This window comes from Cyanistes caeruleus, chromosome 4 (assembly GCF_971803275.1).
Source record: "Cyanistes caeruleus chromosome 4, bCyaCae1.hap1.1, whole genome shotgun sequence".
NCBI classification, from domain to species: Eukaryota; Metazoa; Chordata; class Aves; order Passeriformes; family Paridae; genus Cyanistes; species Cyanistes caeruleus.
Window position 1 is genome coordinate 32,253,748 of NC_141704.1, and position 20,430 is coordinate 32,274,177.

At 56.4% G+C, this 20,430-nt stretch overlaps 2 protein-coding genes across 3 annotated transcripts; both read right to left on the reverse strand.

Moving 5' to 3' along the window:
- Positions 1 to 610: 610 nt before the first annotated feature.
- Positions 611 to 11,515, reverse strand: SUN2 (Sad1 and UNC84 domain containing 2). 2 transcript variants are annotated; one of them, XR_015286412.1, is made up of 18 exons: positions 11,387 to 11,512; positions 10,925 to 11,083; positions 10,206 to 10,378; positions 9,921 to 10,055; positions 9,640 to 9,735; positions 9,337 to 9,430; positions 9,082 to 9,152; positions 8,697 to 8,824; positions 8,139 to 8,360; positions 7,981 to 8,058; positions 7,850 to 7,893; positions 6,626 to 6,791; positions 6,313 to 6,540; positions 5,216 to 5,300; positions 5,010 to 5,125; positions 4,702 to 4,865; positions 4,192 to 4,284; positions 611 to 4,079 (listed from the first exon to the last, which is right to left on the reverse strand). XR_015286412.1 is itself a non-coding variant. In XM_086887477.1 (18 exons), the coding sequence occupies exons 2-18, from the start codon at positions 11,050 to 11,052 to the stop codon at positions 3,966 to 3,968; spliced, it is 2,139 nt and encodes a 712-aa protein (XP_086743603.1). In that variant the 5' UTR covers positions 11,053 to 11,083; positions 11,387 to 11,515; the 3' UTR covers positions 611 to 3,965. The 2 variants fall into 2 exon arrangements, 1 of the variants encoding a protein (XP_086743603.1); XM_086887477.1 differs by having other exon boundaries at positions 4,702 to 4,869; positions 11,387 to 11,515.
- A 2,237-nt stretch (positions 11,516 to 13,752) lies between these two features.
- On the reverse strand, positions 13,753 to 20,123 carry LOC111934965 (extracellular serine/threonine protein kinase FAM20C-like). The gene is made up of 10 exons (XM_023935132.2): positions 18,644 to 20,123; positions 17,009 to 17,184; positions 16,846 to 16,924; positions 16,248 to 16,340; positions 15,938 to 16,053; positions 15,468 to 15,648; positions 15,243 to 15,352; positions 14,481 to 14,562; positions 14,311 to 14,370; positions 13,753 to 14,228 (listed from the first exon to the last, which is right to left on the reverse strand). The coding sequence occupies exons 1-10, from the start codon at positions 19,120 to 19,122 to the stop codon at positions 13,994 to 13,996; spliced, it is 1,611 nt and encodes a 536-aa protein (XP_023790900.2). The 5' UTR covers positions 19,123 to 20,123; the 3' UTR covers positions 13,753 to 13,993.
- Between the last annotated feature and the right edge of the window lie 307 nt (positions 20,124 to 20,430).

Below are 20,430 nucleotides of genomic sequence, written 5' to 3' on the forward strand. Positions count from 1 at the left end.
GCCTTTCTCCTCCTGGAGACAGGAGGCAAGCCTGGCCCTAGCGTGGTCTTCTGGGAGGAGCCGTATGGGTATTCCTCAGCATATGCCTTCCTCCAAGCCAGGTTGTGACCCTCCTCAAGCCAGTTCAAATTCTTAGTGCATAAAAAAGGCTGAAAAATAAGTTAACTTTCTCATGCTAAGGAAAATTAAGTATTTGCTTTCTGCTTGCTTTGTAGCTGATGAGTAGTTAACAGCCCACATGAGGGAAAAGAGAAGCACGCAGATACCCTGAACTGGGCTTTGTGTCAGGCTTTGTCTCTGCTAACCCAGCCTCACTTGATGCTCCTCAGGGCCAAGCTGGGCTCTGCTTATGATAAGGCAGAGAATGGGAAGGCTTGGGAGGTGACTGCAGAATGAGGACAGCCAAGATACCACAGACTTAAGTATAGTAGAAGATTTTAGTCCCAAGGAATTGGAGATTTTAGGAGTAAGTCTTGTTTTCAGCATTGTTTCAAGTAGTTTTTGCATCCTTGAGCCTGCTCAATGACAAGGTCATAACTTTGTTAACTGTCCTAGTGTTAGTACATCAAGCTGGAAAATAAGGATTTGCCATAAAACTACACGGAATAGCTCCAAGAATAGCTTTTTTATCTACTAGCTGTGCATCATTCCCAACAGCAAATTCAGTTACAAAACATCCAAACCACTGTGGGCAGTTTTGATATAATTTATGTCTTGGTCTTTTTTTTTTTCCTTGCATAGGCATAAATTACAATCTGTTGATTAAAAAATAAAAGGAAAAAAACAGTGCAGCATTTGCAACAGGCTACAGCATCAAACAAATTCCTGTCCATAACCATCTGTTTCTGCAGGGCTAATTTGCAACACATGTGTAGGGCAAACTGAGAAGGAGGGAGAATAGAGGAGGGAAATGGAGTAAATAAGAGAAATCTGCTCCCACAGCTGTTCTGCATTTCTCCTGCCTCACCAGGCTCATCTTTGGCATCAGCTCTAGGATTAAATACCCCTGGGCAGAGAAGCACATGCTGAAGCAGCAGTTTTCTGTGCCCTCTTCTGCAGCTCTGGGAAGTGCTGCAGAAATGCTGCAAGCTACCATCCCCAAGAGCCAGTGACTCTGGGTACTCGGCACAGGTGCTCAGGCTGCAGCCCAGTACTGATGCTGAATTTGGGGGCTGAAAACCCCCATGTAGCCTCAGCATATATTCCTGGGGATCCTCACACAGATGGTGTGGTGAGGCCTCTAAAACCAGCTAGAAAAGAGCATGAAGCCCCAGGAGGAGCTCTCACTGGTGGCTCCAGGGAGTTCTACTTAGAACAGCAAGGATTTTCATGTCCAAAGGACAGGGCAAGCTTGTGCTGTAAAGCCAAATGCTCCCTAACCCAAGCACAGCAGTTAACACCCACGTGGAAGGAGCAGAGATCCCACTACAACTCCATTTGCAGGGTAAGAGGTCACCTTTCCTGCCTCTTGCCAGCATGCCTGATTTACCACAAAATCTTCTTTTTCTTGGGCAAAGACCTTGTCTGTCCTTACAGTCCAAGCCAGAGACCAGGGAGCCAGAAGGAACATAAGAAAAGGGTTTTTTTCCAGGTTCATGGTTATAGCTCTTGCTCCATCAGCCAGAGAAGGGTGAGAAAAAGGGAGAGCTTCATCTCTGCTCTCGTTTTTGATTCAAATAAATAGAGGAGCTGGTCTGCTGAGCCCAGAACAGGTCTAAGCATTCATAAAAGCACAGCTCCATGTGCTCAGTGCACTCATGGACATGACTCCAAAGGAAGCAGGCAGCTGTAGACAAGTTTAAAATAACTTTGGCTGTGGATGCCAAGAATTAAGACTACGCTCAATATAGGAGAGAATTTATAGTCCCTGGCTCTGGCTCCAGGTCAGCTTTCTCCCTGCAGCAGGGCCTCCCAGCTCTGCAAGAGACTCCACAGGGTAATTTTAATCTGTTGGAGATAGGACTGTGCCCTCTGGACTCACTTCCTCTGCTTGGAGCAAGGAGACCCCTTCAGAAGGGATGTTCTGCCACCATCCTCACCCTCCCAGGCTGGCCTGTCAAGGCTCAGATCTGCCTGATGCCCATCAGGGGATGCTGAAAGGAGACCCTTCTTCAGCCCCTCCTCCTCTAGGCCTGCAGTGCTTCAAGCAGAGACCACCAGAGTGGGAACTACATGGTGCTCTCATGGTGTCAGGGGAAGGACGAAAGCAGCACTGGACAGGGCTGAAACACTGACCATGAGCCCTTTAGCTTTTCTTTCAGTGAAACACAACAGAAAGCTGGAGGCTGTTAACACCATCCAAGAACATTAGCCAAACTTTGTGATGCTGGCAGGCAGGAGGTGGAGAGGCCAGATGGCCCTAGCACTCCTCAGCCTGGGGAAGGTCCCTGTGCATCCTTCCTGCACACCCCTACTGTGCCTCCACCCATCCCAACAGTACAGGCAAGATTTACATGCCCACTACAGGCAGAACTCCCCCTCCTGCTCCAGCCCACAGCCAGGGCTCAGAGAACAGCGCAATGCCAGTGAGGAGAGGTAGGAGGAAAAGGGAGCCCTTCCAAGAGAAAGGAGGTCAGCCTGCACCAGCCATCTGCCATCGAAGACCCGAGAGCTGAGGGAGCCCTGCAGGCAAGGGGTGACTCTGCATGCTGGCACCTGCAAGCCCTGGTGATTGCCCCATCTCCCCCCCAAGAGCCCTGCAAAGCCCTGGGGCAGCAGCTTGTTGCTAACAGTCAAGTATATACAGATGCAGCCATGGGCAAGAGGCCACAGCCACGCATTGCAGTCTCAGAGGACATCCAGAGCAAGGAGGGCAGGAATTTTCTCCAGCGCCCCACCAGCAGCAGTGCACAGAGAACCCCAGCTTCCAACCCACCAACAGCGTGAGGCCCGTATTTTAAACAGTTCTGCTCATCACATTCTAGCTTATCCTACTGTGTGTGCTATTCTACTAAACAAAGCTCTAGCCCTCTCCACATCTAAGCCACTCATCCAAGTGGCACCATGTAACATTCTCTGGTTAAGTACAAATTGCATGGAAAAAGTATTTTTTCCCTTTGTTACTACAAACCCCCCCCAACCCCGCAAAAAAACCAACCCCAACACCCCAACTGGAAAATAGCTTCCCAACCCTCTTAAAAAAAAAAAAAAAATATCAGAACAAACCCCAAAGGAAAAGCAGGCAACAGGAATTTTCAATAGCATCATCAAGCTTAACACTGGGGAGGCAGCCAGCCAGGGAGGCCAACAGCATCACCAAGACCCAACTCAGCTACTGGCAGCAGGAGGGCTTGACTGGATGGATGGCAGCACCAAGGTGGGCTCTGCCACCAGCACATGCCAACACCTGCTCTTCTCCTCCTGCTGCCCAAACCATTAGTTTTATGTTAATACTTAATTAATACTGTCTTATTTCCTCTCTGCCAGCCCAGCATTGGAGGGCTGGAGATCTTTACCAAACCAACACCAAGGCAAGAGAAGTGACCCTGTGTAGAGGGGACTCAGTGGCCATGACTGGTGGCTCCCACCTACTCTGGCAGCACCGAGTCAGGCACCATAGTCCCACACACCGATCTCCTGCACCCAAGCCCGCTTGAAGCACATCACAAAATGACACACTCCTTTCCCAAGCCCTGGCCATGCTAGAAAGGAGCGGGACAACAGGGAAGAGGGGCAGCGCAAACCCGATACAAAGTTAGCTTAAAAAGTTAAAATGTCCCATATCCACTGAAAACAAGCCAGGCTGCGCTAGGACCCACGTGGGATGCTCTTGCCTCACCACCCCGGTCCTTGGAAGAGTGAAAGCGTCACCCCTTCAACACCAACTCTTCTCCTCCCCCCAGGGGAGCAGCTTCCTGGGGTGGCTGCTGGCACATGCCAGGATTTCTACGTGCAAAGCAGTGAACCAGATGCATCCCCTCCTGCTGTCAGCCCAGCAGCATCCTCATCCTGTGCAGGGCCGGGGGTCAGTGCGCCGGCTCCCCGTGCACGCGGAAGCGGTAGATACAGGTGTATTCGGGGTGGCCCCAATTGCTCAGCACCCGGAGCTCCACCAGCTGGTATGTGCCCACGGAGTCACCCTTGGGGAGGAGGGAAAAGAAATCCTGAGACCTTGAGGGCTCTCTAAGGCTGAGATCCCAGAGGCCTCATTTTCTTCTCAGGGGTCAGGTGCTCCAGGGGCAAAGTATTTACCTCCAAGTAAAATGTTTGGATGGGGTCGCCGTCGTGGTTGTAGGTGAAGCGTCCAAGGAGAAGGCCCTCCTCCTCTCCTTCTTCTTTTAAGCCCTATGGAAGGGCAGGGAGGCAGAAAGGGAGAACCAGGGGTCATCAGAGAGGGAGACCAGAAGTGATGCACACATGCAGGGCAGAAGAGGGAGAGGGAGACGCAAGGATGCTTGGCCCCCACTCCTGCTCTTCCAGGTCAAAACAGACAAATGGGAAGAGGGACCAGTGGGGAAGGATGAAGGGGGGGAAGACCAAAAGTTACACCTCCTCAAGCCCTTTTGTCCTTGTGTCCCCCTAAACTTTCTGAAACCTGGTACTGCCCTTCCCCCACCAGTATTGCTGCTGCTTCTTCTTCAGGGTAAGACCAACCCCCCACCCAGAGCACCCCACCACCAGGTGTGGGGTTTGCTAGCAATCCTTTCCAGCACCCTCCCACTGTGTTCCCCCCCACCCTCAGGTCTGGGCAAGGGCACTCACATAGACAGCAAAGTCCTTGGGGGCACTGGGGATGGTCCCCTGCGGTGAGAGGGCTTTTGGGATGTGTTCCAGCGTGACGGCCGTGGGGCGGATAATGCCAGAGAGGCGGATGACAGCAAAGCCCTCGGAGCCACGAAATGCCCAGCAGTTCCCAGGGTTGACATCTGGCTATGAGCATGGAAGTAAGATGCCAACGATGTTACCACCATCATTTTTCTCCCACCAGCCTGGCTGCTGGCTTGGAGCAACAGTCAAGGCCCAATAAAACCCCCATGAGAACCAGCCCAGTCCTCCCAGTCGGCGCCCACCTGCAGGATGACACGGGGGGACTGCGAGTGGTACCACAGGGGGATGCCGAACAAGCTCAGCAGCGCTGTCCGTGTCTCGTAGGTCTCTGAGCAGCGAGTGTTGATGACACTGGCCCCTGGCACGAGAGGGGATGGCAGCAGGTGAGCTGCACGCCAGCACCTTGCCGTGACCTCCCCAGGACAGCTGGCTCATCCCCACCACCTACCTGCTGACTCGAGGGCATAGTCAACCATCCCCACACGGTCCTCGCTGTAGCGCTTCAGGGCCTGGCCCACTATGAGATGCACTTGCTGCAGGGGGAACAGAGGGCACAGGAAGGTGACAAACTGGGGCAGGCATCCTGCCCCCCACCCGCCTGCCCCAGAGGGACAGAGGGTGCAAGGACCTTCCCACAAAACAGCCAGGGGAAAGAACAGCCAGGGCATGAATCACCGTGGCAAAAATGAGAGGACACGCATTTGGTTGGGAAGCCTCATGAGAGGTTGCTAAAAATACCCCACGGGAGAGGAGCTGTGCAGTGAAGGGGAGCACCCAGGCACGCTGCACTTGCCTATCCCCAGGAGGGGCTGGCCCACAGGGAGGAGAGTCAGACACGACCTGACAGACTACCCAGAATCATCTGCTGGTCCCTCCTGCCCTGTCCCACAGGATTTATGGGAGCTTCCCCCCATCCAGAAAAGGAGGAGATAGATGGCTGGAGCGTCCATCTGGAACCAAACCCAACCTAAGGAGCTAGGACCCTGCAGCATCACTTTGGGTCTAAACTTTACGGAGCACACAAAGCTTGCACAGACTATGGAGACTGCTAATCCCAGCTTGATCCCTCCCTCCACTACCTCCACAGGGAATTGCCAGCAACTCTTTCCAAAGCAAGTGGGCTCATTTTTTCCCCTTGGTGTCATTCTGCTGAAATGCTTTGCACCAAACAATGCAGCAGCGCTGCTGAAGTATGGGGATAAGCAAGATGCTCCACCCATGGAAGCTTTGTTGGCACCTGTCCCACGTTCTGGGTGAAGAATGCATGAGCATTGAATTTTGAGGCAGTAAGAGCCTTGCAGCGCTGCAGACACTATCACATGTGACCCCTTCCAGAGCACAGAGCAGGCACAAACTGAGAAGGGAGGGGCCGAGAAGGAGTTTCAAGAGTCCTCTTGCATCCTGTGAGCCCAGGATCAATATATATCCAGCTGTGGGGGCAGTCCCAGTGCCTCTGCCAGCCCCATGCACACGTGAAGAGGGCCACAGTTCCCAGCCCCACACCTGTGGTCACCTCATATCCCTGGGGCTCGGGCCAGTACTCACCTCCTCTGTCACTCCTGCAGTCCCTCCTTGCCTCAGGGCCACTCCAATACCGGCCTGAGCATCCCGTGCTGACAGTCTCCGGTCCTCCAGGACTTTTGCAAGGATCTTGCGCTCCAGAGCCTGGAGCTCTGCCTGCAGGTCTTCCCGCTGGAGGATGAAGGCAGCAGCACCATCCTGCTTGGACTGTGACAGGAACCTACCGATCCACACTGGGAACTGTGCTTCCACCTAGAATGGTGCGGACAGAGCTCAGCCCTGCAGCAGGGACCCTCGCTTGCCTTTCTGCCAAACAGGCTGGGGCCTGGGGACTCACGTCAGCCCGCACTGTCTTCAGCTGCTCCAGTATCCCCTCCACGTGCTTCCCCATCACCTCCTGGTCTGACTTGAGGCTTGCCAGCTCCCTCCTCAGCACTGCCACCTCCTGCTCCAGCTTGCCCACCTCCTGCCGGAAGGTCCCTCGCAGGCTCTCCTCCACCGAGCTGTGCCAAGAGAAAGGTAACGAAACCTCGTGCCATTAGGCCCAATTAGCCTCTGCAAACTGGAGGAAGAGGTTCATCCCACATCACACCTATGCTCAGCCCCATCTCCAGACCCGGTTTTAATTCCAGTGGCAGTGACATCTTCTACTGCATCCCATGGGAAAGCATCCTCAGCTCACCCCTCAGCTGAAGGACCACATTCACAGTGATGCAAAATGACACTGGCAAAGGTCATTTGCTGCCATTGTTCTTGGAACCCTGCTGCCAGCCACAGAATCACAGAACGGGTCAGGTTGGAACAGACCACAGGGGTCATCTGGCCCAACCTCCCTGCTCAAGCAGGGCCATCCCAGAGCACAAGGCACAGGATTGCTGATGGTTCTGGATTATCTCCAGTGAGGGAGACTCCACAACCCCTCTAGGCAATCTGTTCCAGTGTGTGGGCACTGCACAGTAAAGCTCTTCCACATGTTCAGATGGAACTTCCTGTGCATCAGTTTCTGCCTATTGCCTCTTATTGCTTGGCAGCACTGAGAAGAGCCTGGCCCCAACCTCTTGTCACTCTCCCTTCAGCCACTGATGAGGTCCCCTCTCAGTTGTCTCTTCTCAAGGCTGAACAGACTCAGCTCCTTCAGCCCTTCCTCATAAGAGAGATTCTCCATCCCTTCATCATCTCCACAGCCCTCTGCTGGACCCTCTCCAGGTGCTCCATGTCTCACTTGTACTGCTGAGGAGCCCAGAACTGGACACAGCACTCCGGAGATGGCCTCACTACAGCTAGGTAGAGGAACAAGATCTCCCTCAACCTCCTGACAATGCCCTTCCTAATGCACCACCCTAGGATACCACTGGCCTTTTTGGCCAGAAGGGCATATGCTGGCTCCCACAGACACCCACCTATGTATCCTTCCTTCCTTCCCCCCCCAGACTATGCTTCTTGAGCTCTCCTTTTTCCAAAACCAGGCCTGCAAACCCCTCCTAAGCCTGGCTGAGGGGAATTCACCCAGCTACCTGCCTGCCCCTAACAGAGCAGGGCCTTGCCCCACAGCCAGCATTACCTCTGCCACTCCGAGTTCAGCTCCAGCAAGCGTGCCTCCATCTCCTACCAAGAAAAGGGGAAGGGGTGAGACCTGTGACACCACTGGTGAGGGTGTCCTGTCCAGGTACCACCACATGCTCGTCTGCTTACCTGGGAAGCTTGTGCCATCTTGCCCAGCCGCCCGTCTAAATCCCTCTGCACCTGGGCTCGGAGTGCATCCAGCTCACCCTGAAGGATGAGGAACAGGGTGGAATGTCAGAGCCTGGCCCTGCAGACCCCCATCTCCCTGCACACCCCGTTTCTCTCACCTGCAGGTGGTTGGCCATGTCGGTGCGGATATGCTCCTTCAGCCCCGCGTCCCGGCGGCTCACCAGCCCCTCCAGCAGCGCAGGGATGTCTCCTGGGGGTGGTTCTCCCCCTGCTGTCACTGCTGCCGCCCCACGACGCAGCTCCCACCGTGACAGCTCCGCCTCCAGTGCCTCAAAGCGCTTCTCCAGGGACTGGAAGCGAGCCAGGAGTCGGTGTCCCCCCTGCAGTGACAAAAACAGGGTGTGATGCACCCCTCCAGGGGAGTGCAGGCTCCACAGGACCCCTGTGAAAGGGGACCCTGACCACCCATTCTCCAGTGGCATCTTATTCATCTGCTGCTTCCCAGGAGAAGGCAAGGCTCTCCTTGATGTCCATCCCAGGGACACCCAAGAGGGAGATGGCTACAAGCTGGGGAAGCCAGTGGAGCCATCATCTTCCCTATTCTCTACCACTCATACCCTAGAAGCAATTATTCAGCCATGGATCACACTGTCCCAGCTCTCCCTGTAAGGCACTCATCCTACCTGGGCCACCATCATGCCTTTGCTGAAGCTTACCTGGTCCAGCGTGGTCAGGTCCCCTGCCCCAGGAACATCGGAGGAGGAGGACAGCTTTCCAGCTCCCCACCATGGGAAGGAAGGTAGGCTGAGTGTTGACAGCCTGTATGGGTAGAAGTACCAAGCTCCTGGGCACAGAAGGATGAGATTGTCAAAACCACAGGTTGGCAATGGGCCACAGTAGTGGACAGGATGGACATGCAGAGGCTCAGCCATCAGCATCACCAGGGATAACCAGGAGACACTGGCAGGGGGATGCAGATAGACCAGGACACCAGAATGCCACAAGCACTGAGCTCCAGGCCATCCCATCCCCCAGCTGTGGCAGAGGATGCTCTGCACTGCCCCAGATCTCAGGGCAGCACATCAAGGGAGGCTGGCTCACCGTAGGCGGCTGCAGCGAGGAGCAGGAGGAGCAGCAGCAGCAGCAGGGACCTCTTGAGACGTGGGTAGCGCCTGGAGCATGGAGAAAAAAGAAATGCCTGTATGACTGCAGCCACCTTCCATCACCTTTGGATGGGGGCCAGAGGGAAAGCAAAGATGACAAGGCACACACTACCCCAAATGTGCCTCCCCTTTCCAGGGTCCTGCAGGTTCTCCCCACACTTCCACCATCCTGGTGTCCCCCCAGCACTCTCACCTGGAGAAGGGGATAGTGTCCCGGTGGGAAGCCGTGCCAGTGAGGCGGCGCCAGGCCCCTGCCAGCCTCGAGAACAGCCACCGCATGAACTGAACTGCCAGGAGAAAAAACAAACCTCAGGAGGAGTCCTAGCAGAGATGTCCCCTCCATGCCCAAGGGTGGCACCACAAGGGGATAAAACCACCACTCCCTCCAAATCCCATTCACCCAAACAGGGAATAGCACACACAGCATCTGAAGAGTAAAGATGCTGACTGGCAAGAACACTGCTGCTAGAATTGCCTCTGCCAGCCCTCCACTCACCTGGGGAGGTAAACACCTGCCAGAGGAAGGAGCCCACCCGGGAGGCTGCAGTTCTCAGACCAGACCCAGAGCTACTCTGGCTTGAGTAATAGTGACCTGGAAAGGAACCAGGAAGTCACCAATGCAGACAGCATCCCAGTGCATTGCCACAGCAAAGGCTTTGCACTGGAGGTGGCATCCAGCAGGGACTGGCAGCACACTGGGTACACCCAGGCCCCAGGCTGGTCCCTCTGGGATCTCCCTGCATTCCTGCCACTACAGACACACTAGTGCAACCCTACCAGCGTAGTCGTCCTCCGAGGAGTACCCAGATGAAGATGTGTAGGTGTCGTATGTCTTGCTCTCTAGCACCCCATTGATCTTACTGGACTCGGTGTCCCCTGTGCCTCTTCTCCTCCTGGTGGAGAGCTCTCCACCTGTCCCCAAAACACAGAGTTCCACTGAGAAATCACCCAGCACACCACTTCCACAAGGGGCAACCCAGTCAGCCAGCCTGGGCAGTTGCCCCAACACTCTCCGGTGTCCAGGGAGCCCCCCAGCTGCCCTAGGAGAGTGGGAGGGCTCACCCCAGTACGTGCTGCTGTCCAGGTCATCATCCAGCATGGAGCTACCCAGGGCAGCAAGGCCCCGGCTGCCCCCCAGGTAGGACTCGCTCATCATGGACTCGCTGTAGTAGGAGGTTTGGGTGCTGGGGGCGGGAGAGAGGCGCTTTGTGCTACTCGATTTCCTCCTGATCGTCCTGCGGGAGGCGAGAACAGGCTCATCAGACACGTGTGGTTACAGGGTGGGGGGCGGGTCACAGCGCACCCATGGGGGGAAATGAGGAATTCAGCCCAATCCCTCGGCCATCATCACTTCCCTCCACACCGGATGGCGGCAGCTTTCGGAGGCTGAAACCTCTGCTCTGCGGAGGCCTCCCGCCCGTCCCGGGCATCGCTTCCGCTCGCACCGCTGCGGTTTTCCGGCCGGCACTTGCAGCGCACCTCCCTCCTTCCCTCCCTCCCTCCCTCCTTCCCTCCCTCCTTCCCTCCCTCCCTCCTGCCATCCAGCTGCAGCTGGCACCCGGCCACCCACGGCAGGCTCCAGTGCCGGGCCCCTGGGGACGCTGAGGTGCTCACCGAGGCGGCCATGCCGGAACGGGCCGGGCTCACCGTCGTGCTCCCTTCTGCAAGCCGTGCCCACAGCCCGGCCAGGAAGGTGCCCGGTCCCCGCTGTGGGATGGAGTGCCCCGCCCCTGTCAGACTGGGGCAGGGGGAGCCCCCCCCAGCTCGTGCCCCCCACTAACCTGCCGGTGGTTTCCTTGAAGGGGAGCTGTGTCCCACCCAGCAGAGATGTGCTGCTGCTGCTGGTCGTGGCATCATCGTCCCCGGGGTAATAGCGGGTGGTGACAAGGCGCTGGCTGCGGCGGGACATGGCGGCAGCGCGGAGCGGGGACTCGGCTCACCTGGCGGTGGGGAGAGGGCGGGGGAGAGAAGGAAATGTCAGCGGCAGGGTCCCTGGAGAGACGCGGCCAGCGGGATCCCGCTCGCAGGGACCCCACCCCTGTGGCAGGGGTCCCGGCCCACACCGAACACCGTCCCGAGCTGGCGGCCGTGGGATGGAGCCGCCTCCCCGCGCAGGCCGATAAACCCCTTCGCCTCCTTTCCCCTCCGCACCCCCGGCCCGACACATCTCCCCCAAGGCCCCGGGACTGAGCCACCCCGCCCGCAAGCCCGGCTTTCACCCGCCGTCCCCCTCGCAAACCCACCGGCAAGCGCCGCGCAGCGGAGAACGATCCCGTCCGTCCTTCCCGGCCGCTCTCGCCGCCGCCGCTCCCTTTTGTTTTGCGGGGGAAGGCGGCACCCGCCTCCCCGCCTTCCCCCCGGGCCCCCCCGCCGCCGCCCCGCCCCGCCCCGCCCGCCGCCGCGGAGAGGGGGGCAGCCACCGCTCACCCGGCCTCTGGGGACCTCTTCTTTATCATCATCATCAGAGCTATTTTTATCACAACCGGCATATTATTTTTATTTAATTTCTTTTTATTTTCATCATCTGGGGGGGGGCGGGGGGCGATGATGAGGGCCCATCCGCACTCCGCTGCCCACCGGGACCTGGTCCCCAAACACCTCAGCCCTGGGGTTCCTCCCGCCATGCCCGGCACCGGCAGCACTCAGCCCACGCTGCCAGCCGAGGGCACGGGTGATGGCAGCCCAAAATGGGAGCTCCCAGGTGCAGGGCTGCACCTCAGCCCCATCTGGGCTTTGCTGGGGTGGCTGGTTTGCCGGTCCCGGTGGGGTGGGAAATCCCCGCACCCCAAGCGCCACCCGTTCGGCGACACGGCCGAACCTGTCCCTGGGGCGTGGGCAGCCCCGCTCGACACCCGTGTGCCCACGCCGCCCCGACTGGGCTGGCGTGTTCTGCTGCTCCGCTGGCCCCAGACACCCCGCTGCCATCGCTCTTTCCCACGGGCGGCTGGGCAGGCTCGTCAGGGCCGTGTGTGAGCCTGGCCCGGCTGCTCCCATGGGACCTTGAACCGCTGCGGCACAGCTGGGACCTTGTGCAAACTCACCAGGCTGAAAAAAACAGCCACACTCCCACACCCCGCGTTTTAAACCTGACGGCGCCTCGGAGAAAGATTTGCCTGGGGGAGCCCTGGGCGTCAGGGCAGCTCTGGGAGTCAGGGCAGCTCTGGGTGTCAGGGCAGCTCTGGGAGTCAGGGCAGCTCTGGGTGCCAGGGCAGCTCTGGGTGTCAGGGCAGCTCTGGGAGTCAGGGCAGCTCTGGGAGTCAGGGCAGCTCAGGGTGCCAGGGCAGCTCTGGGAGTCAGGGCAGCTCTGGGTGCCAGGGCAGCTCTGGGAGTCAGGGCAGCTCTGGGTGTCAGGGCAGCTCTGGCTGTCAGGGCAGCTCTGGGAGTCAGGGCAGCTCTGGGAGTCAGGGCAGCTCTGGGTGCCAGGGCAGCTCTGGGTGTCAGGGCAGCTCTGGGTGTCAGGGCAGCTCTGGGTGTCAGGGCAGCTCTGGCTGTCAGGGCAGCTGGCCACCTGTGTCTGGACGCGGTTGTTTAGGCTGTGTCTGCGGGGCACGATGCAGGAATGGTCCCCCTGGCTTTGGGTATGGGACAAAAAGGTGTTTATATAAAGAGTTAAAAAAATGCGAAGCTGGCAGAAGGGAAGGAACCTATTGCAAAACAGCCCTGAAACCTTTTCCTCCGTGTGCTGGGCTTTGGGGCACAAGCCAGGGCAGTGGCAGGAGGACGTGCTGTCAGCATCGGGGGGGCACACCGCAACAAACCCCGATTCAGCGTCCCCAGCCCCGTTGTGTAACGCAGACAGATCCTCTTTGTCTCCCTTTTTTTTTTTTTTTTTGCCTTCCTTTTGAGCCCATTTTCTGTTCCAGCCAAAATCTCTGCCTAGCTTTTCCAGCTCTATCTCCCACTGTGCCAGCTGCCCTTTTTCACCCTTTCCTGTGGATTCCCATCCCTTTGCGAGTGTCTGGCTGGGACAGAGGACATCTCCCCTCCCCAGTGGCACCTTTATCTCTGGCCATGCAGATGGCAATCCTGTGTCCCGACCTGGGTACAGTGGCAGTGGCTGTCACAATGGCACCTGCTCCAGGTGACGTAACCCTGCGTGGATTAACCCCCCTGGGAGGCTCAGGGGATAAGCTGGGTGCTGAGCCACCAGGCGCTAAGTAGGGTGCACAGACCCAGGTCAGTCCATCCCCTCCTCAGAACACACTTTTTTGGATGTGAAGGGAGTCAGTGGCAGTTCCTGAGGGATTTAGGAAGATGTTTTGTGGAGAGTGGAGTTTGTCCTTGCTGCATCCCTGGTCCTGTGTAGGAGGCGATGATGCCAGAGCCATGGGAGTTTTTGAGTGGGTGTGGGAAGACTGGAGCAAAGATAAGTGGTGTGTAGCTGGGAGCTTCTGCCTCATTTTCCCCACACCAGCAGTGGGGGTGGTCTCAGCTCTCTTTTTGGGGGTCACCAGGGCATCACCATTCTGGGGGTGGGGCAGAAGGAGATTGCCAGCTGTTCCAGTTTGGCAGCTCCTGCTGGGGAAAGGCAGGAAAAATCCCTACCCTTTCCTAAAAGGCTTTGGAGGGCTGAAGTGACACGTCCAGGCACGCAAGGAGAGGCCAGGGCTGGGAAAGCAGCCTTGGTGGGGAAGATCACAGCTCGTGTCTTCTCCACTAGGCCAACCTTTTTATTTAAATTCCCCCCCTGTCCCAGCTATCCTTACAACCTGCTTTCCTGGTTCATCACGCCACCAGCTCTGGCACCACCAAAAGCTGACGCTACACAGAATCAGAGCTGCGCATCGATCCCCACATCATCCTGGGCAGCACACCAAAACAGCCCAATCCAGCAGGGTACCCGCCCCCCATCACACCCATGACCCCACATCATCCACCAGCACCTCTTCCTGGCGGGCTGCCCTGGCCAGGCAGTGTCCCACCGCCACCAGCACCTTCCCCAGGCGCCGGTCCAGTGCCCGCAGGTGGGGCTCAGCCAGGACAGGGGCCAGTGGATCTGCGGCCAGCGCCTCCCGCAGCACGTCACTCAGGCGGTAGGGCTGGGTGGCCAGCAGCTGCAGCCGCAGGTAAGTCGACTTCTTGATGCTGCCAGAGATGAGGAGGGAGAGGTCTCAATAGGAGGAGCCTCTCCCCAGCAGCAGATCCGGGGTGGGTGACAGCCCCTTACCTGCAGCATTGCTGGAGAGGGGCCAGGATGGATGGTTCATCGCGTGAGTGTGTGCCGAAGCTGGGGGTGGGGAGAAGCCCATAAGGGTGTGTCAGAATGGCATTTCAGCAAGACTGGAGGTCTCCTCCACCCCTTTGCTGTGATTGCTCCCCCCTATTCCCCATCTTTACCCGCGACCATTGTCCAGGTGGAGCAGGAAAGTGTCATTCCCAAATTTCTCAAAGGTCTCGTAGTGGTGCCGGTCCATGTTGCCTGTGGCGGGCCAACAAATTTGCCATCAGGTTGTGGACTGGGAGATAGGAGCAGGGACATGGAGCACTCTGCTGGTGTGAAACTGAAACCCAGAGCCTGAGGAAAAGGGTTGGAGGCACCTCGAAGGTGTCCATCTGGTGGCCATGGCTGTGCAGGGGAACTGAGCAGAGACCCCATGGCCTCTAGGCCCCTTCCCATCCCAGCAGCCCCATAGAGGGACAAGAGTGGCAAACGGAGCAGAAGTAATGGCAAAGGCATGACTGGGTGGTCAGGAATGAGGAGATGGGAAACTCTCCCAGTCAGATGCTGGTGAGGCGACAGTGCAGGGAGGAAGAAGTGGCCCAGGGACAGGAGAGGAAACAAGAGCCCTGGGCGGCATTATCTCCACCTCTGGCTCTCCAGGGGCTGCATGTGAGAGCGTGCTGAAAGGTGTTTCCCATATCCATGGTATTCAGCTGGGATCTCCTCAGAATCTCTGGACCTTCGACTTCTGCCTGGGAAATGCCCTGGTGGCACAGCCCTGTGCCCTCATAGTGGGTAAGACTGCAGCTCAGTGCAGCCTGAACAACAGATTGGCCAACAAACATCACAGGGCATGGTACCATGGGACATGGAGCCATTTGGGCCTCTTGGTCTTGAGGGACCTCCATAGCCCCCAGCACAGGCACGGAGGGGCTCACCCATGAGGAAATCCAGGATCGTCATGTCGATGAGGTCGAGGAGGCGATGGCCCCTGTCATAGGGTGGTGTCTCTCGCACCTGAGAGCAGTAGTTGGGATTCAGCTCCCACCTGGTGACAGAGATCGAGGAGGGCAATGGGGCCATGAGAGTGGCTGTGGAGAAGCCCCCTCCCATCCCATGGCTCTTCTGGCCCATGTCCCCACACCCCCCATGCCCCGTCTCACTCAGCCTTCTTGCTCTTGTGGTAGGAGCGGCGCCAGGGGCTGCGCCAGGAGCGGCGCTTGGCCAGGGTCTTGTCAGGGAGCAGGGCAGCCATGGAGCCCTCCAGCCGGTCCGGTTTGCCGCAGAGGGCGTGCTCGGTGGAGCAGTAGTAGGAGCACTCCCCATAGAAGCAGACATTTCCCGCTGGCCATGGGGAAAAAGCAAAGGTTGACAAAGAGAAGGAAGGCAATGAGCCCCAGGTAGAGTGATCCAGCAAGCAGCCAGGGGAGGATCCTCCATTTGCTCTGGCCAAGTGCTACCAGCAAAGCAATGGCAAGGGAGGCTGAGGAGCAAAGGCCTGTGGCAGGGTACCCATGGGAGCTGGAACAGTCTCCAGTGGGATAGTTTGTCTAAGTGCAGGGGAGCAGCAGCCAGCTCCAGGGGAGCTCCAGCCAGGTGGCCACAGGAGAGGGCAGAGAGCATGAAAGCTCACCTGGGGAGATGAAGAAAGTCTTGGCCAGTTTCTTGTCTGTGGTGATATCCCGAATTTCCTTTGTTATGTTGACCAAACGGCCAGAAACTGGGGGGATTCGCCGGAAATCCAGGATCCTGAAACACGAAACTTGGAACCATTTCTTACTGACCTCAGCTGGTTTAATAACAGCGAACTTTTAAAAGTATTAAAACTGACAGGAGACACAGGTATCCCTCACAACAGGGAGCAAGAGGTGGGATGAAGGAGCAGTTTCTCTGGTGCTTTGCCAGTATGGGAGAGCAGGGTTGGATGCAAAGCTTATGCTCACCTGTCCAGGTGGAAGGCTGCAATCTCTGCATTGTGCCGCTCAAAGTCTGAGAAGTAGAAGAAATCAATGGGGGTCTCCTGGTCCCGGGTCTGCCTGGAAGGAGAGGGGATGGTGGGGGCAATCATCATGGATGGGGCCACTCCAGGCATGGGATTAGTTCTAAACCCCCACTCACCTTGTTCTCCCTGGTGACACTGGAGACACAGCCAGACCCAGTCTCCTCCACTCACTTCCTGATGGGTGGGTGGTTCCAAGCCCCCTATCAAGGCTCCCACACAACCCCTGCCTCCAATTCAAGGGTGGGGAAACCCTCACGGACTGGAGGCTCCTGGATGGTCCTCATGGACCACCTTCTTCTTTCCACCACTGGAGGTCACTACCCCATCACAAGCTGCATCCAGTTTGCAGCAAGCACCACTGGGGAAGGCAAGGGAAACGAGACCATCCTGCTCGCCTCGGTTTGGGAATGGAGGTGCTTGAAGCGAGGAAGCACATGAAGCATTTCTCCACTTCTCCCTCCATGGTCCCCTCTAACCACTTCTCGCTACCTAACAGGACTGTGTGGGTGAGGTATAGGGTTGTCCCAGGCTCTACTCACTTCATGGGCTTGAAGAGGGCCTGCCCATAGTTTGGGAACGTCATGATGAGCTTGAGCTGGGTCCCACCAGACTTCTGGACTGAAAGGAGGGAGGGGATGAGGGAGTCAGGCAGCAGGCAGTGGGGCAGGGGTGTGAACAGGGGTACAGGCAAGGAGGTGGTACCTGAACTGACGATCCTTTGCGTGGCCAGATCCTGGAGGAGCGTGGGCAACAAGGGGTCCCGGCGGGGGTACAGCTCATAGCGGTTGATACCGATGTGGAATTTGAGCCAGGTGGGGTAGGTGTCATAGGCTGTCTTCCCTGTCGGGAGGAGCGTCTCGGCTTTACTGCTGCTGACCCTGCAGCCCGACAGCCACCACCACCCCAACAACAATGACAGCTTTTAGTCGGGACAGGACGGATCCCGTGTCTCTGGGCCCTTCCTGGGAGCCAGTGCATGAAGGGTGAAGTGGGGAGAAAGCCCAGAGCAAGCCCTGGATGTGTACCAGGTTTCATGGTGGTGGAACCCCCTGCCCCATATGCCCTCCATGGGGCTCTTGGCACCTGGCAGATCCCACCCAAAGTTGGTGGCCAGGAAGACCCACCAGCATGGCTGGATTGGACACAGTGTCTTCCCTCTGTCCCCCATGGGAAATGCCTGGGTTGATCCTGCTTCTCTCATCCATGCATTTATTTCTTTGCTGGAAGAGACAATCTCATTGTTTTTCCCTAAGGGATTGGCTCCCAGGAATACAGTCTGCTACACCCCTCCATGTGCTTACTGGGGACACACATGTGTACACAGAACAAGGGTGGAGAAGCATGGGCTTCCCAGCCACACTCAGCACTGACCTGAACTCCCATCCTCAACAACCCATTCCTCTTGGGTGGGTTTCCCCAGGGGGATAAGTTGGGGGTTAGCATTATCCCTGTCTCTGTGCATCCTGCAAATTTGCACTTTCCTGGCATTCAAGGGAGCCCCTAGGGGTATCTGCCCCACCTCTGTGCTAGGACACACTAGCAGTGCAATTGGACAGTTAGCCCAGGGCATCTATAACCCAAATCCATGTCTCTCTCTAGGAAAACAGCCTGTGCATTGATTTCATCAAACCAGACCCAAGGCTACTCATAGGTGTTCCTAAGAGACAAGGCAAATGCCCATTTGTGGAAACCAGCACTTAAGCCAGGTTTTATTCTCTCCCAGTTCTGGCAGGCACCACTTTTGGAAGGTGTGCTTTCCGTAAGGAAGCTGCTGTGTGTTACAGTGCTAAAGGTTTTAATATTTTCCCTTCTAATTAGAGGTTAGTAGTCCAAAGATAAAAATAGACAGCCATCAGCAGTCAGCTCACCACACAGCCGAGCCTAAAGAGGTCAGGCAATATCCTGCAAAATGCAGGACAAGAATGGTCTCGTGGTTAGAGGTAACCTACATTGCAGGCTTTGCATCTCCAACATACCGTGAGAGGGGAATAAAACTGGTTAGAAATCTGGAGTGGAGACTTCCTCATATACAGAGAGAGACTGAGGGCTAGTCTGCACTGGGGAAGGAGCTGAGATCACTTAATAGATATCCATAATACAATGAACAATTCAAGAGTCTCCTTTAGCTTTCCTGTGTGCTACAAGTTTATGGGTAGGAGCCCAAAAATTCAGGGCTAGGAGAGGATCTGAGATGTGAGAAAAGTGTAGCAATTGAGGGGGCCCCTCTGGGGTAGGATGCTGAGCTACAGAAAGAAACTACATGTTTGGTCCCTGCTGCTTGTCCCCTCAAACCCACATATCCCCCAAATTCAAGCTAGAGCTGAGCTTGCTCCTCACCATTCATCACTCCCTCTGCTGTGCAGGCTGAACTTCTCCATGGGGTTGATGATAAACAGCTTGTCTTTCTCTGTCACCTCTGGGACTGGGATGTTGTAAAGAGGATGCTCGAAGAGTGCTGCCAGCTTGGATCCCTTGGTCCACCCTGCATTCCCTTCTTCATGTTGCTGTTGGACCCCTGGCTCTTCAGCCCCCGAGTGCAGCCCCACTTTCTGTGGCTGGGAACTTTTCTCCAAGGAGCCGTTGCTTCCACTGAAATCCTGAAGGATTCGCAGGCTCAGCTTTTTGAGGCCAGCTGGCATGGGGCTGCCTGAAGGGACACCCCCAGAAATTGATGCTTTCATATCACAGCCACAGGGCCTGTGGGCTGTGGGGAGAGCAAAATCCATCACCAGGTGCATGAGAAGGGCCAGGAGCAGAAGAAGGAGAAGGCTGATTTTAAATTTCCTCTGGAAAAGCGTTTGCAGCCGGCACCGCATCCTTCCTCACACAAAACACTCAGCAAGGGATGGGCAGCCACACAGGGTTAAAAACGTTGGTGTGGCTGCAGCCTCTGTTCAAAAGTAGGAGAGAGGTTTCCTGGATTTAGAGCATCTCAGCAAAAGAGCAACCAGTGCAAGTGCAGAGTGGCAGGAAAGATCTGTCACCACAGCATCTCACAGTGTGACACCACCAGGATGGGACAGGAGGTTGTGGCAGGGTTTATCAGCGCTGATAAGGGTCAAGCTGGCACTGCCAAGGTTAGAGTGAACGGGGCAGGTTTCAAATCAATAGCTGCAACACTGGCTCAGGGACAGCAATGGCTGCAGATGACTCCCCACTGTCCTGTCTCTCAGTGCTCACACCTGCACAGGGCCACAGAATATTTCCTTGAATACAGGGCAGTCAAACGGTTCTGCCCCTTGGCAGCACACACCCTGCCAAGCATGATGTAGCCCCATTCCCCATGTTCATCATAGCTGCTCTCTCAGAATCCAGAAGAATTTTTTTCCCATTGCTCAGCTCTATCAATTTTATCACCCTCCCTCATCCATTGAAAATCAGTTGTTCTCAAAAACCACTCAAACTGGATAAAACAAAGGGGATGTGAGTATTGACATTGCTGTGAGGAGAAATGCTGGGTATGCAGTGTAAAGAAGGGCTACCAGGCAGGTGAGTTTCAGGGTCAGAGATATTCCCAGGACCTCTAAATCAGGTAGGGGAGGCAGGCAGGAGTGGGGATACTGCCTTGGGCATCAGCACAGAGGGGCAGTGGGACCCACCAAGTGCTGGGGAAGATTGTCAGCTTGTGGAAGATTTTTTATTTTTACAAGAAATTCACTTTTTCAGTGACACCCAAAGACACAGAGCTGGCATGTGTGCACAAAAACAGTTCATGACTTGTAGGGGTGGAGCTTTGTATTTGATAAGGGACAGAGAAGCACGGGATCACCTGCAATAGGTCTGTGGGCTGGGGTACAGTCTGGCACAACATTTCTTTTCTTTTTGATCTTCCAAAGGATGCAGAAGGCATGTGAAATCCCATACATCATGTAGTCCTTCCTTGTCGCGTGATGCACCAGCAGCGGCTCGGAAATGCTCCCATCCAGGGAAGGTGTGATGGGCAGTGGGCAGGAGGGGATATTCTGGAGCCCCCCTCCTCTGCTGCCATCCCTGCGCTGCCCTCTCCGCACGCTCCTGTGCCGTGTGGCTGGCTGTGTGTCTCGGTCCCCTGGCAGGCGGCGCGCTGGGAACGCCGTGTCCCCGGTGTTCTTGGCTCGCGTGTCCCACGGCGCGACAGTTGCCTG

What these genes read in the sequence shown, in the direction of transcription:
- SUN2 (XM_086887477.1), bottom strand. Translation starts at nt 11,052, where the DNA reads ATGTCCCGCCGCAGCCAGCGCCTTGTCACCACCCGCTATTACCCCGGG. An exon ending in CTCGGAGGACGACTACGCTG is followed by an intron (nt 9,736 to 9,920) that starts GTAGGGTTGCAC and finishes GTTCCTTTCCAG; the next exon opens with GTCACTATTACTCAAGCCAG. An exon ending in GCAGGTGTTTACCTCCCCAG is followed by an intron (nt 9,431 to 9,639) that starts GTGAGTGGAGGG and finishes TTCTCCTGGCAG; the next exon opens with TTCAGTTCATGCGGTGGCTG.
- LOC111934965 (XM_023935132.2), bottom strand. Translation starts at nt 19,122, where the DNA reads ATGCGGTGCCGGCTGCAAACGCTTTTCCAGAGGAAATTTAAAATCAGC. An exon ending in GCAGCCTTCCACCTGGACAG is followed by an intron (nt 16,054 to 16,247) that starts GTGAGCATAAGC and finishes TTCGTGTTTCAG; the next exon opens with GATCCTGGATTTCCGGCGAA. An exon ending in CCTCTCCAGCAATGCTGCAG is followed by an intron (nt 14,229 to 14,310) that starts GTAAGGGGCTGT and finishes CATCTCTGGCAG; the next exon opens with CATCAAGAAGTCGACTTACC.